Source organism: Aotus nancymaae, unplaced genomic scaffold (genome assembly GCF_030222135.1).
Source record: "Aotus nancymaae isolate 86718 unplaced genomic scaffold, 86718_ANA_hifiasm-v0.15.2.pri h1tg000089l, whole genome shotgun sequence".
NCBI lineage: Eukaryota > Metazoa > Chordata > Mammalia > Primates > Aotidae > Aotus > Aotus nancymaae.
The window spans coordinates 18,997,876-19,014,345 of record NW_026988504.1 but is presented as its reverse complement, the minus strand read 5'-3'; the positions used below and the strand labels follow the sequence as shown (position 1 = coordinate 19,014,345).

Here is a 16,470-nt window from a genome sequence, read left to right as displayed (position 1 = left end):
TGATCGATGCTCTGAGTAATGAGATTAAACTCCATGAACACTTGACTCAAATTCCAAAGTCCCTCAAATTATAGGCATAGAAATGTACGAGTTGGAAAGGACCATGGAAATGATCTAATTCTTCTCCATGTTTTCCTCCCTGTTTAACAGACAGTGGCACCGAGGCTCAAGGTGATGAATTAACTGAGGTGTAGTCACATGGTTAGATAATGTGGCATAGGAAGAGCATAACACTTAGAATCTCAGGAGGACCAGATTTGAATCCCAGCCTCGCTACTCATTAACTCTAGACCTTGAACAATTTACCTAATCTCTTATAAGCTTAGTTTCCCATTAGCAAAATGAAGTTAATAAACTCCTTTACACAAGACCGTTATAAGGGATGCTTGATAAACTGCTAAAAATGATATAGTTTATTAATGATAGTAACAATAATAGTGGCAAATGTATGGAATTAGTAGTGTGCTAGGAAATGTGTAACAACCAACCCTGAAGAAGGGTGTGGGGTAGAGCAGGGGTATGTGTTTGTGTATGTGTACATATGTTTATTTTAAATTTTACTGATAGAAAGAATGTGTTTCCATGGAATACTGCACAGCCATAAAAAGAACAAAATCATGTCCTTTGCAGCAACATGGAGGCAGCTGGAGGCCACTATCCTAAGTGAATTAATACAGGAACAGGAAACTAAATACCACATGTTCTCACTTATAAGTGAGAGCTAAACAATGAGTACTCACAGACATAAAGAAGCAACAGTAGACACTGGGGACTACTTGGAGGGGAGAAGAAGGAGAAAGGGGTGAAAAACTGTTGAGTATCATGCTCACTACCTGGTTGATAGAAACATTCATGTCCTAGATCTCAGCATCATGCAGTACACCCATGTAACAAACCTGTACATTCACTGCCCTTGAGTCTATAATAAAAGTTGAAATTATTTTTTTAAAAAAGAGGCCGAGTGCAGTGGCTCATGCCTATAATCCCAGCACTTTGAGAGGCCAAGGCGGGCAGATCACCTGAAATCAGGCAAGACCAGCCTGGCCAACAAGGTGAAACCCTGTCTCTATTAAAAATACAAAAATTAGCCGGGCATGGTGGTAGACACCTGTAATCCCAGTTACTCGGCAGGCTGAGAGGGAGAATTGCCTGAACCCGGGAGGCGGAGGTTGCAGCGAGCCAAGATTGCACCAGTGCACTCCTGCCTGGGCGACAAGACCAAAACTCTGTTTCAAAAAACAAAAAAAAGAGTATATTGCACACAACTTACAAATAATAATGAAATATACAGTACTCTTAAATGAATGCTTTTGTTGATTTTTGCCAAATTTGTAGCTAACCTACGGTTGCAACTTATAACCACAATTTGACAAATGGAGCTGCATCCCACTTTGCTCTTTTCTCAATAACTGTATTACCATTAAATCTGATACGTGATCTGTTAAACTACTTCTCAACCTCATACAAACTATATTTATTAAACTGAAGCCACTTTCAGCTTTAGTACTAAATGGAGCCCTGATTTATAATGTTTGCCAGTTTCAAGGGTGTAAATACTCCCATCATAGCCAATTTCAATCTACCAGTGTGAAGTCACTGAAACAAAGGCAGGAGGAGATGCACAGTGGCACATCGTTATATCATATTCCCACCATGCAGACATTCACAATCAATATAAATAACCCCAACAGCATAGATAATACTAAGATATAGTCAAGTAATAGGAAGTTGGGAAATTTGAGTATTCTTTAACCTTTGTTTTTATGTTAATTTATTCAACTGTTACTTGGTTTCTAATAAACAACTGGCTTTCAGCATTTCTGAGAATTTAACAGTCAGCTTTCATGGGCCAGTGCAAGCAATGGGATAATCAGTAAAAGAGCTACCATATCAACTGAGCTGACATGTCACCAAGGGTTAAGTAATATTAAAATTTGTATCACCTATGGGACGTTTTTTAACCCTGTGCAGTCAAATTCCCGGAAACAGAACTGTCACTTTTCGTTATGTTTAGAGATCATTCTCCCTTTACTAGTTCCAGAATAGTCCTTATACATCTTAGAGGAAAAAGGAAGTTAAACCCTTTACTCTGAGGAAATACAGGGCCAGGTGCAGTGGCTCACACCTGTAATCCCAGCATGTTGGGAGACTGAGGCAGGAGAATCACTTGAGGCCAGGAATTCAAAACTAGCCTGGGCAGCATAGCAAGACCCCATCTCTACCCCCCAAAAAATTTTTTTTTAATTAGCCAGGTGTGATGGTGCATGCCTATAGTCCCAGCTAATCCAGAGGCTGAATAGCAAAGATTGCTTGAGCCTGGGAGATCAAGACTGCAGTGAGCCACGATCACACTACTGCACTCCAGCCTGGGTGACCAAAGGAGACTCTGTCTCAAAAAAAAAAGAAAGAAAGAAAAACGGGCCCTCAGTTTCCTCTTATTTTCTATGGCCTGTTTATAGGGAGGATGAAGATTGCTTCTTTAACTTAAATATGAAGAATATGTAATTTTCAAAAAAAATCTCATGCTAGATAAGTGAATTCTATTCTAGAGACATGAAAACTGTACCTGATAGGACAAATGCTCATCATGGAAGCTCTGGGTTTCTTTACTAGGACAGTCAGTTCTGATTCCTTTTGTGTGCAAGAGATGTAGTGATACTTGGATCATCCAAACCTCACAGGCTAGTGTCAGTAGCGTAGTTTTCCACCTGAAGTTTGAGCTGACGCAACTTCTTGTTTCAGATTGTCTCCTACCTACTTGATCTTCCAGAAAAAGATGAAGAGGAAGTAGAGCGAGCACAGATCAACAGCTTTGACAGTCTCTGGGGAGAGACAGGTACCTCTCATGGACGTTGCTCTCAAGAATGTGTTGTGTTTGTGTGGACTCCTGTATCTCCAACCCTTATTTTTTTCCCTAGCATACATTTGGCAGTCTTCTGTCTCAGGCTTTTGTATTGGAGACTGATTCAGCCAAACTAAACAAACAGTCAAGCAGCTTTCCTCTTTCTACCCTCTTTCCCTGTGGATTCTCTGTACTCTTTGCACTGGAGTCTTCTTTCAAACAAAACTTTTTCCCTTTCGTTTCCAAATTTTTTTAAATATTGAAAGTTACCTTACAATGTGCCAAACCAGAGCAGAAAATAATTGTAGCCTTTCTTTTTATGTGATCCTTGTAGTAGTTAGGAATAAGTATTTCTCCCATCAAAATAACTTTTTCCCCTTGCATTTGTTAACCAGGATGTTAAATTTTTACCCACACCTCTGATTTAACCAAATGTTACTGTGGCAGAGTGGTATCTGACACGATTAATCTAATACATTATGAGTAAAGTTGCTATTTGGATGCACAGTGAAGGCCCAGCCTCATGCAGTTCCTGTTGGTCTGTAGCAAAGCAGTTTGGTACTTAGGACGCACACAGAAGCCTCTTTCTTGTGGTCTTTGCAGGAAATGATTGTTGTCTTCCCTCCAAGTCTAAACTGCAGCATCTGGAGAAACATTAGTAACCTTCTATGTGTTTTTATGAAACCAGGGCAATGAAAACTGTAGAGTAACCACAGATATGTGTCATATTTTCCAGGAGAAGTAGACCAATATTGAGATGGCCAATTTAGGGAGAATATTTCACTAAACAAGAAGGGTATGCGTTTGGGTTAGGATAAGAGTGTTATTAAAAATAAGAGATTCTTGAACCCGTTTAAAATTTATAAAGACTTACTGTGGCATTTCTTCTCGTGACAAAATCTTACACCGGTTTCCTGACTTCTTTAACATCATGTGGAATGGTCCGAAACTCAGGAATTTGCTTTTCAAATAATCCCTCCTTTTGTAAGATCCAAAGGGAGCAGATGCCTGGCAGCTGCAGCTTAAGAGTCCATGACAGATTAAAGGAAAGTGTCCAGCTGGAAACAGCTGCTGTCTCTGGAGCCCCTCCCTGAGGGAAGCCAGAGAACAGGCTGAGGGGAAAGAACTGAACGGGACATCAGCCACTCTGGAGTACCCATATGTGTGGGACCTAGAGCTGCAGGAGGGACACGCTGGTGAGCTTCTGTCAGCACAGCCCTCCCCAGCGCTGTTGCCACATCTCCAGCAGACCCCTTATTGCCAAGGGCATGGCTGTGTAACCACTGACAGCAGCAAAAAGAGTCATGTCCCCGTGGTGATAATGAATAGAAATTAATTACAAGACTAATAGTGATGAATATCAAACACATTCTAATGCTGTACTTGAAAGAAATGCTTAACAACATTCAAGAAGGGCATGAATTAAATGAGGACTTATTTTTATTGACATGAATTTCTTACTAGAATAAAATTTTATGACATCAGGATTCTTAAAATATTTCATACCTTAGAGTATACAATAAATTTTTATAGTGAATTTTGTACATATATTCCATATCTCGATTTTTTAAAAATCAAAGTTTTATGTCAATTTGCTTATAATCAGAAATGTGTTGTGTTTGACTTATGTTTATATGCAATATCATTAAAATTATTATAAACATAAAAAGCTTAAACGTGAGTTAGTTAAGATGAAATTTATTTGTAATATCTTTTTTTTTTTTTTTTTTTAAAGGCAGAGGAGTCTCACTCTGTCGCCCAGGCTAGAGTGCAGTGGCACAATCTCGGTTCACTGCAACCTCCGCCTCCTGGGTTCAGGTGATTCTCCTGCCTCAGCCTTCTGGAATTACAGGTGTGCACCACCATGCCCAGCTAATTTTTTTTTTTTTTTGTATTTTTAGTAGAGACAGGGTTTCACCATGTTGGCCAGGCTGGTCTAAAACCCCAGACCTTAGGTGATCTGCCCACCTCGGCGTCCGAAAGTGCCAGGATTACAGGCATGAGCCACCACGCCCAGCTGTAATACAATTTCTGTATCTATGAAAAATTATTTCAGAAAAAATTCTGGAAAATAATGTTGTCTTTACTGTGTGACAGTGACCCTACAACTCATCATCACTAGTATAGAATGGACTTTGATTCACTTACCTATCTACAGTGATGTTTATTAAACATATATGTGCCTTTCTAACTTCAGCACATGATCATTTAAATTTAATAATGACCTGTTGAATTGTGATGCTTCCTCCCATGACAAAATCTTAGACATATTTTTGCATATAAAAGTGGTCTGTGACCCAAAGCTAGTTGGTGGAGGCTCATATCTGCAACCAGGACCTAAGTGACAATTTTTAACCTAAGGAAAATACAATGGTGATGATGTTTCCTAGAATATGTATCACTTACTCTATCAAATCTAAGACACTGTTAACTTTAAGAAACTATACATCCATTATTTTATGTGCCACCACAAAAACAACTTCTGCCAACTAAACTGACACAATTCCTTATTACCACATCATTTGTAAGATGCATCCCAGTTTCAGAGATGTTAAAATGTAGAGGGAGAAAGTGAACCTTAGAATCAGTGAAATACATCCTAGTATACAATGAAATGTTAATTGGGATGTGATTTTTACATATCAGATTTTCTAAAGGCAGATCACTAAAGCATCCTGGTTGCTTTCATCCTCCTTTTGCAGCCTCTTTATCCTTCCAGATGTCATCTTCTTACATCCAGCTTCCACCATCTGCTGACCTCCTCCCATCCCATACTATTTTCACAGACTTCTTATAGAACAACACAGAAGAAATGCAAACAAGGTGACAAGATTGTTCACCACACCAACCTCTCCCTTGTGTTGTGGGCACAGACCAGGACCAGCACTGAGAGCTTCTAGCGACTCTGGAGGCCAACCCTGGAAATACATGGCCCTAAAAAGAAATCAGAGTTTACAAAACAAACTTATTAGATTCTTAATTCCTGCCCTCATCATCTCTTGCCTAGATTATTGCAACTACCTCCGAATTGAGCTTCTGCCTCTAGCCTCACCCTTTTGTGATACATCTCTCAGACTTCAGCCAGTGATCTTTTTAAGCCATAGTCTGTTTGTGTCACTGACCTTCATTTACTGCTTGTAGTCCTTTAATGTAGCATAAAAAGACCAGTAATGATCCAGCCTCATATACTGTCTTCTCCAGTAATTCCAATAACTAAACATGTTGTTTTCCCCCTCAGTGCCTTTATTCATGCTCTCCCTTTGCCTGTCATGTCCATCCCCCACCTTCCATGCCTATAAATCTCCTGTTCATCTTTCAGCATCTAGTTCACATTGTCATCTCTACTGGAGGCCATCTTAGACACTTCTCCCTCTGTGCCTTCCCTCATACCAAGGATGTATCTCCATTGTGTTTGTCACACTGTATATTAAGGTATTTATTTGTCCGTTTCCTTACTCAACCATGAGTTCCTTGAGAGCAGAGACAGTGCCTGACAAATAGCTCAATAAATGTTTTATTAGTGTTATTTTGGATATCAGTGATCAGTTTATTTCTCCCCAGCCACTTCCCCTCCTCCCCCTACCCCTTGATCTAACATGACCTGTCTGTGCTGGGCTCTTCCAAGGTTGAAAGTAGATGAAAGAGTCATTTGGGTCTCTGCATTCTTTTTAGTGTCAGCATCCCATCCAAGCAGACTCTGGCTGTTTCCCCAACACTGAGCTACATCCTGTCTGCCTCTTCCAACTCTTTAGATGTTTCCCTTTCAAAAGAGACCATTTCTGTCAGATTATCTCATCAGATGCTGACAAGCTAGGGAACAAATTCTGTTACCGCTCTTTTAGGAAGAAAGTTGGCTCCTAACTGCTCTGCAGTTTGGTGTTTTATAGAATTGGCTTTACCTTAATCTCCTTTCTTTTAGAAAGTTTTAACAGTTTTCGATAAATCCCACATAAAATCCAGCTATACAACTCTTTGCTCCTGGATTCTGAAAAGCCCAGAGTCCGTTCTACACAGTTGTGTTGTTCTGAGATGAAACTGGCCAGCTGTGCTAATAACCATGTCCAGCTATCAACTGAAGGTTGCTGCCAAATGACATCATAACCTAAACAACGGAGATAACACAACAAAGAAAAAGGCCAAGTGGAACATTCCGTCTCATATAAATGTTATCCAGTAGGGAGAAATGGGACAGCCAGAGCAGTGGAATTGTCGGAGTGGACAGTGTGGCTTTCCAGATGGGCAGTGGTTGTGAATATTCAGATGTGTTTTGTGAACTAGCATTATTAGTGAGAGGCTGGATTCTGAAATACTGTCTATATTTTCTCTAGGCTGCTGTAAGTTCTTTTGTGAAAAATAATGTATTTGGCCACCTCACATAGAGATGTTTGCTGCAACCTTAGCCACCTAGTAGCTGCTTTAAATGGGGTCAGAACGTGGGTTAGAAATTTTCCAAATGGTTTGTTTTATGCACCAAGATAATTCTTATGGTTCCTAATAAGTGTCTATCCAGTCAAATTATTTAAACTACTCTTATGTTCTGACCCATATACAAAACTAACAATTTGTTTTCTTACCTATTAGAAATATGAACTTGAGAAACAGGGAACATCACTTACACTTAAAAAACAAGAGATAAAACTTATTTGTCAGTAAATAATTATAGCCATTAACACCTGAGCTCATCCACTCAGGGCTTGGAAAGGACCCTCACCTCAGAAGGGACCAAGCCACTGCCCTCCTGTAAGAAACTGGACAGAAATGCCAATGTCAAGAGTTCCAAAATAAAATTGAGAATACACATAAGACAAACCATATATAGAACTGGTTTAAGAGTGCAGATATCTTCTAAAATTATCACATTTTACTGCATAAGCCCTTCTCATCCTTGTGGAAGGAAGGAAAATATTACTTGAAGGTTTACCTTTGTAGAAATTACAGGTAGTTTTGATTTTGCATATGACTCAGTAATGGATAAATTTGGCCATATCCAAAGATAAAATGCCATAATCTGCACTTAAGTGGAAAAGAATGCAAATGTCCATTTGATGTAAATTTTATTTGCTTCTCTGAATAGATTTTAATGTTTGCAAACTGCAGTATCTGTGCCTGCTAACTATTACCATTTTCTGATTTATTATTGGAGTAGGAGGCTATAATAAAAGAAGGACCTGCTGACCACTACATCAATTTTTTAAGTTAATTTGGAAAAAAAAAATCTTTATACTCTTTATTTAAAATGAAGTATAACTCTTACACGTTCTAACAGTGTTTTCCATCCTCCTTACCCTCATTATTTTTTTAAAACTATAGCCCTATACACCTGAGATCCCACAGTTAAATGAAACAAATACTTATTTGTTAAAAGACAGACTTCGTTTCTCCAAATTCCTCTTTCTGCTGTTGAAATGATACTCTGAGGACACAACAGGCGTTCGTAAAATCTCCTTTGTATCAGAGATCATATTGTCCACAAGAATAAGAATGTGCCTGTGTTTTTCCTGATGTGTCTCTTAAACTCACTATAGCTATTTTTACCTGTGACTTCATTATTTTATATTCAGAAGAAAATAGTCTTTGTCATACCTCTTCTCCCATCTTTAAGACTGCTACCTTGAATAATTCTAAACCTTATATTTAAAAAAAGTGTTGCACATGTGCCAGAAACTTCTTCTATATCAACTCATGAAGAAAAAGAATGAAAACTGGCCCAAGACGTTGGGCTGCAATTCCTAACATTGATTCTCTAGGCTTAAGAGCCCAAGAGTAGAGCTTGGCTGGAGGTAGTTCCCAGCTAATTCTTAAAAAAACAAAAATTCTTTATCTCTGCAAAGACTCTTGTCTTTAGATTCCACCCACACAGAAAGTTTACAGCTAGGAAGAGGTACCAAATGAAAGGTACACCAAAGCAGAGCAGACAGTCTGGTTAGGGAAAATGAAACCAAGTGAGTTTGATTAAAGGTGATTTTTCAATAGATTTATTATAATCATCCCCAAATATTGTGAGGCAATTTAAATGTGTCTTTATTCATTATTTTTCTTTAGAACTTTTGTTTATGGAAAAGGTGGCGAAAATCGTTATTCTTAGAAGTAAAGTAGCAATACATTAATGAAACACAGGGATATGTCACATTTAACATTGAGCACTAGAGAGGACAAGAAGCACCTCTCCTCAGTCTTTGTTCTCTGCCCTTAGCCCTAACAGCTGCAGCGGGAAGGGGCAAACTGGAGGTGTGCCGTCTGCTCTTGGAACAAGGGGCGGCAGTGGCCCAGCCAAACCGCCGAGGGGCAGTGCCGCTATTCAGCACAGTGCGCCAGGGCCACTGGCAGGTAAGCAGGGTGGCCAGTTCCAGTCCCTCAGGCAGGACTGAGTTCTAGGTCAGGACTTCTGGTGCAGAGAACAGAATGATCACAAGTAAAGTGTGGGTTACTCAGCAGTGATCAGGTTTGAGACTTGGACCTTTGTTATGAATATTCTGGTTAACTGAGCATGCAACAGTTAACATTCAAAACCATCACTTAATATAGATTGTATAGAAGGACTAACTACTTTTGTCCAGGTATAGAGTGATCTCCTTCTCACATTTCACAGTATCCAAAGACTCCTTGGAAGGTTCATTTCTCAGCAGACTTCTGCTAGTCACTTACTTGCAAGTATCTGAGACTTACTAAAAGAAAATGCAGTGAATGCAAATTCTAGTGATACAGTCCTTTTAGATGTTTGGATTCTGGATAAATGTTAATTTATACACTTGGGATGGAAAAGAAAGCACACTGATAATAATATTCAGAAGTATTTGAATAGAAAAAAGGCCGTAGAAGCCAAACAGCCCTAAAGAGTTACCAGAGACACTTTATTATGTTCTGTTCAGTCGGAAGTATTAACTGCAGGCAGATTTGCAACCACTAGAGGGCAATAAAGGAGGGATTTATGTTGGAATTTCCACCATGGAATTGTTTAATCTACATCTTGACCTTTGTTAAGTTCTTTTTTACTTAGTGGCTGAGTCAAGACATTCAGAGTTGAATCCTTCTCATTTGGCTGTCCCTAAGAGAGTTAGATATTAAATCACATGGTACTAGGACTATACAGGTACTTATACGGGGTTCTTGTAGTAGAAAGATACATATAGAGGTGACATATACAGCAGTAGGAATTCGTACAGAGTAAGAGATAGTGTGCACATGTCTTCTCAGCAGCTCTTCTTTGGGCTAATTGGTTCCTGTTTCTCTGCACTTGCAGATCGTTGATCTTTTACTCACCCATGGAGCTGATGTCAACATGGCAGACAAGCAGGGCCGCACTCCCCTGATGATGGCTGCCTCCGAAGGCCATCTAGGAACTGTGGACTTCCTACTTGCACAAGGTTAGTCTTGGGATGCTAAAGCTGGCTGGCTAGTGCCTGTAATTACCTGGTGAACTCATGATTTCCAGCAATGGTTCCCAGGAGATAATAAGAACAGATATTAATCCAGTTGGTTGGAAAATGAAAGGCTATCTCCTCCCATCTTGTATTCAGTGGAACGCTTCTAACTCTGACACTATTCCTTTATGACTTGAGGAATTTAAATGAAATTAACATATTGCAAATTCTCATTCAGATCAGTAGTCTCCAAACTTTGATTTTTTTTTTTTTTTTTTGGAGACAGAGTCTTGCTCTGTCGACAGGCTGGAGTGCAGTGGCACAATCTCGGCTCACTGCAACCTCCGCCTCCTGGGTTCAAGCGATTCTTCTGCCTCAGCCTCCCGAGTAGCTGGGACTACAGGCGTGTGCCACCACACCTGGCTAATTTTTGTATTTTTAGTAGAGACGGGGTTTCATCATGGCAAGGATGGTCTTGATCTCTTGACCTCGTGATCCGCCCGCCTCAGCCTCCCAAAGTGCTGGGATTACAGGCGTGAGCCACCGCACCCAGCCCTTTGATTTTTAAAAAAATATATACTCAATAAATGTTCATCTTCCAGGGATTGTGTTTTGACTTTATCAATTCTTTTGTAAGCATGCACAACTAATATTTTTCTTGAATTCAAAGGAGGCAAATTGCAGTGAAGACCCCTGCTGACTGTGGGATCCTATTTGGGGAATCAAGATTATTACCCTGTTATAATAAATTCCCTTTGACACTTACCAACATCCACAAATTCCTGGTGAATGGGAAATAAGTTAAAGGAGACAGTGGTCACACCACCATCGTAAAGCACATCAGGCTCCCGTTGCTTGCTGTGACCTGTGCCTAACGGTGGCTGCTGATGATGGACCTCTGTAGTAGAAAAAGCTCATCACTGGTGACTCTGCAGTGCCATCTAGTGGAGCTTGAGCATTTGCATGAAGCAAGAGGCAGAGGCAGTCATTCCAGTTAGCCTCCACTATTAGTAAACTAGACCCAAACATCTGTAATTATATCCACAAGCACATGTACTTTCCTTCAAGGAAACCAACCTCCTGAACAATGATGCCTAGGCCAGAGCATCTGAGGGTAGTTTAATTAGGAAGAAATTAGGTTTCTTCTAAGATTTCAAACTACAGCTCAGTCAGAGACTTATTGGATCTTTAGCTGTATCCCTCAAGTAAGATTTGTTTCCTCAGACTCAGACTCAGACTCAAGGCTGGGTCAGAATCAGAGAGTTGCTCTTACAGGTTGTGAAGTGGCTCTTGGTTCCCCCATATAAGCTACCAAAGAAATTTGCCTTCATGATATCTATCTTCATTTCTACTGGGGAAGGCAGGAAAGAGGAAGGATTGCCTAGATTCTCAAGATAAGTTGTGTCAGGAGTAAATACTCCAGAACGAACGAAGTCCACTGAAAGAGGCAGGACCTCTTGAGCCACTGATAACCTTTAGATAGCTGCAAAGTACCTGTCACGTGCCAGTAGAGGCTCCGTAGCCACAGATTCCAGGTATTTCTTTCATTCACCAGTGGAGAGATTTTCTTCTTTGGACTGTTTCATTTTTTTCCACACTTAAATGAGAGGCTTTCACTAACGAATTCAACAAAGATTTATTTAGGCTATGTCATTAGCATAAATACTTCCTATACTAGGAACTATGAGTAGTTCTGTTTTTTTTTTTAATTAATGCACTATAATCTGTGCCCTCAAAGGGTCTATAATGTGGCAAGGAAGAGATAAAATGAAGGGTCTATTTATCAAAGATAAATACCTTAAAAAGCAGAGAATCCTGAGTGCTCTGATAAAGGGATACTTTGAGTTAGACTAGGACAGGCTTTGAAATTCGAATAGGAAAAATGTCCTAGATTTAGGGAGAGGACGTAACATAGATGAAAGGCCAAAGAGGAGTAACAGGTTTGGAGAAATATGCGAGCTGTCTAGTAACGTGTAAGAGGACTACAGAAAGTAAAATTGCAAAGGTATTTGGAAAGAAATGGAAAAGGACCATGTTAAAAGAATCTGGACTTAATTCTAAAAGAATCTGGGGAGGCTTTAAAATTTTTTAAATAAGGAATTGATGCCAGAGTTATGCTTTAAAAACAATCACTCTGGCAGTATGTGAGCAGTAGATTTGATAAAGGAGCCAGGAGATCAGTTAGGAGGCCATTGTAATGAAACAGATGAGGCATAAAGAGGTCCTAACCCAAGGACAGTAGCTTTCACAATAGAACAGAAGGGCTATGTGCAAGAGGTGTTTTGGATATGAAGTCTGAGTAGATGTAGGAAGTAAGGATAGAAGAGTTAAAGATAACTCCAGAGTTGTAAGATAGATGTTTGGGAGAATTGTGATTTCATTAACTGCATGAGAGAGAAAAGAGGAAGATTGCAAATTGGATTTTGGAAGTATTTAACATATTATGGATTTGTTTCATATGTAACTCCTTTTAATTTCTTTTCTTATCTTTGGAAAAATCAGTTTCTTTAATATACATCCAGAACTTTCTTATCCTACTTTTTCCACCATTGGAGACTTTGTCCAGGGAATTTATAGATGTTGCATCTGAAAAAAACTCCTTGGATTCTCTCCCATATTTAAATTTATTCCACATTAGAGTCAATGTTTTAATTGCAAACTGTACCATTACCTAAATGGCTCTCATCAGGATTAAGGTATGGTCCCTTCCAGCTTTTCATCCTGCTGTGGGAATCCACAAACTCTACTGACCTCCAGGAATGCAAAGGTGATAGGCTAGATGACTGCTGAGTAAACCCTGAGCCTGCTGTGGCAGGTCCTAAGCTTGAGCTGACATCTGAATCCTGTCCAACTGAGGGGGCAGCTAAGTGTCCTGGTGCAGTAAGTTGATCTCTGATGTAGTTAAATACAACATGCCTACTGTGTGAAAAGAGTTAGGTACTCTTCAAAACTAGCAAATAAATGATAGGCTCCTTGTCATCGAAGGCCTTACAGTCTGGGCCTTAACCAAACGTATATTGGATTATAGACTGATTACAAAGCAGCATGTCAGGTATGCTTGATTCTTTCAAGTGAAAATAGAAACGCTGAAGGGAAACATGCACAATATGAAAGAGTGGGCGGAGAATTTAAAAAGGGAGGTGGAGTTACTGAATAAGGCTGAGGAGTTTAAACTCTGAATTTCTTGTTTATTGTATTTGTTTTTTGTTTTTGTCTTTTTTTAGACGCAAGGTCTCACTCCATCACCCAGGCTGGAGTGCAGTGGCCTGATCATAGCTCACCAAAGCCTGGAACTCCTGGGCTCAAGCGATCCTCCCATCTCAGCCTTCCTAGTAGCTAAGACTACAGGCTCACACCACCACAACTGGCTAATTTTTTAGTTTTTTGTAGAGACAGAGTCTTACCATGTTGCTCAGGCTGATCTCAGATTTCTGGCCTCAAGCAATCCTCCCCACCTCAGCCTCCCAAAGTGCTGGGATTATAGAGAGTCACTCCACGCAGCCAAATATTTAATTGACAAGTAAAAAATTGTATATGCAGTTATGTGTTGCTTAATCTTAGGGATATGTTCAGAGAAATGCATTCTAAGAAATGTGTCCTTAGGTAATTTTGTCATTTGTAAACATCATAGAATGCACTTACACAAACCTAGATGGTATAGCCTACTACACACCTAGGCTGCATAATACAGCCTGTTGCTCGTAGGCTACAAACCTGTGTAGCCTATTACTGCACTGAGTTACTGTAAACACTTGTAACACAGTGTGGTATCTGTGTAGCTAAACATGTCTAAACATAGACAAAGAACGATATTTATGGTGAACGATATTTATGGTGTATACAGGTTGTATATCCCTTATCTGAAATACTTGGTTGTATATTCTGTTTCAGAAGCGTTTCAGATTTGGGATTTTATTTTTTGCATTTTGACTATTTGCATTATACTTACTGGTTGAACATTACTAATCCAAAAATATGAAATCCAAAATGCTGCAATGTGTATTTCCTTTGAGTGTCATGTTGGTGCTCAAAAAGTTTCAGATTGCAGAGTGTTTCTGATTTTAGATTTTCAAATGAGGCATACTCAAGCTGCATACACTGCATACACTGTGGAATGGCTAAGCCAAGCTACTTTACGTATGCATTACCTCACACACTTACCCATTTTTCTTCTGGTGAAAATGCTTAAAATGTACTTTCATAGCAATTTTCAAGTATATATTATTAATAACTATCACTCTGACTATAGTTAAGAACTATAGAGTAGATTTAGTGTACTAGTTAGTAACTAATACAGTAGATCTCTTGAACTTATTTATTTCTTCTAAGTGAATTTTGTGTCTTTGACCAACATCTCCCCAATCCCCCCTCATCTCCTAGTTTCTGGTAACCACCATTTTATTCTGTGATTCTATGAATTTAACTTTATTAAATTCTAGATTTCTTTCGTGGCCTGAGCTCAGTGTCCTCTCACGTGTTTATTTCCCCCACCTGGGGAGGGAGAAATGGCCTGGCACTGTGATCAGTGACAAACATGTCCTGGGCTCCTATTTGAGGAGACTGTCTCAAGGAGTTAACACCATTATCAATGGAAAGCTTCTGCTCAGTTCAGAAAACATTCACTGAGCTCCAGTGTAGTGAGGCCGAGGCAGGCAGATCACTTGAGGTCAGGAGTTCAAGACTAGCCTGGCAAACATGGTGAAACCCCGTCTCTACTAAAAATACAAAAATTAGCCAGAGCTAGTGGTGCATGCTACTTTGGAGGCTGAGGCAGGAGGACTGTCCGAACCCGGGAGGTGGAGGTTGCAGTGAGCCGAGACTGTGCCACTGCACTCCAGCCTGGGCAACAGAGCAAGATTGCATCTCAAGGAAAAAAAAAAAAGAAAAAAAAAAGAAGAAAATGCTCATTGAGAATTTACTACCTGCAAATAGGATACATAAGAATAGATAAATAATAGAATAAGTTGACTTATGTTAAGCATATTTAAGATGAGGTAGCAGTGAACCATGAGAAGCTTCTTAGAGGCAGGAGGATGGAGATAGTTCCTAGAGAACGGGAAGAAGTGAGGCAAGTCTTGGGAGAAGAAGAGCTCTTCCACATAGGGAGCAACGTGACCGAGAGTGAGGATGCAGGAGGATTTATGGGAGCCTCGAGAGGCAGTGAGCACATCCATTTGGCCGAAGTGGAGGATTCTCACGGGGAATAATAAAACTTCAGTATAGAGAGTAATTGGGAATAGATTGTGGATGACCTTGAATACCCAGTAAAACAACTAGAATCTGTGTTAGCAAAAGCCTGTAGGATGAACTTTTAACAGTTTTATTGAGATATAATTGGCATACCAGGATCAGCCTTAACATGGAAGTAGTCCAGAAGCAAGCGGTGTTCTTTGGTGGAACATGCCCCTTCAACACACCTCCCCGCCTGCTGTGCATTTCCGTGTCTCCTCAGCCCTGTGCTATCACTTGCCTTTGCAGGTGCCTCCATTACTCTCATGGACAAAGAAGGATTGACAGCCCTCAGCTGGGCTTGTTTGAAGGGCCATCTCTCAGTAGTACGTTCTCTGGTGGATAACGGAGCTGCCACAGACCATGCTGACAAGAACGGCCGTACCCCACTGGATCTGGCAGCTTTCTATGGTGATGCTGAGGTGGTGAGTTCCTTTAAACAAGCCTCGGGAGAGTAGGGAGAGGGGCTGTTCTCCATCCATACTAGCTGGGGTCAAAAGTGGGGTGAGGTATTGATGATTCCTGATACAGAGCTCTCAGATCTATACCTGCCAGAGAACAGGAACATTCAAATTGCTACTAAAGATCAAGAATGTAGCTAAGGCCTGAAATATCATAGCTACATAGCCTGGTTCAGGCCAGCAGTCGCAGGGCAGGCAGCAGCCAGAGCCCTTGGTGGAACAGTGCTGAGCCATTACGCCTGTCCTAACTGCTCTGCTTGATCTGTATCCTAGGTCCAGTTCCTGGTAGATCATGGGGCCATGATCGAGCACGTTGACTACAGTGGAATGCGTCCTTTGGATAGGGCAGTGGGGTGCCGGAACACCTCTGTGGTTGTCACTCTTCTGAAGAAAGGAGCCAAGATAGGTAGGAGAAGGGAAGAGGGTGTTGGCCATCTGTGCCCAGGGGCCAGACTGGTCCAGTGGTCTGGCTGCCCTGGGTATTTGGTGTGAACGTATATAGTTCCCCTCCTCCCTGGCCCAATTATTGTCCAAGTGAACAGAGAGGCTCTTAGCCCAGAGAAAGCGCCATCCGAGC

General features: G+C 40.4%; 1 protein-coding gene across 13 annotated transcripts in view; it reads left to right on the top strand.

Moving 5' to 3' along the window:
* Positions 1 to 16,470, top strand: part of TANC2 (tetratricopeptide repeat, ankyrin repeat and coiled-coil containing 2) — a 446,013-nt gene that overhangs the window by 414,336 nt on the left and 15,207 nt on the right. For all 13 annotated transcript variants that reach the window (XM_064369387.1, XM_064369386.1, XM_064369385.1 and 10 more), the window contains 5 exons: positions 2,743 to 2,836; positions 9,036 to 9,169; positions 10,083 to 10,206; positions 15,682 to 15,857; positions 16,167 to 16,299. In XM_064369387.1, the coding sequence (XP_064225457.1) occupies positions 2,743 to 2,836; positions 9,036 to 9,169; positions 10,083 to 10,206; positions 15,682 to 15,857; positions 16,167 to 16,299 (661 nt within the window). The remainder of the gene's footprint in view (positions 1 to 2,742; positions 2,837 to 9,035; positions 9,170 to 10,082; positions 10,207 to 15,681; positions 15,858 to 16,166; positions 16,300 to 16,470) is intronic.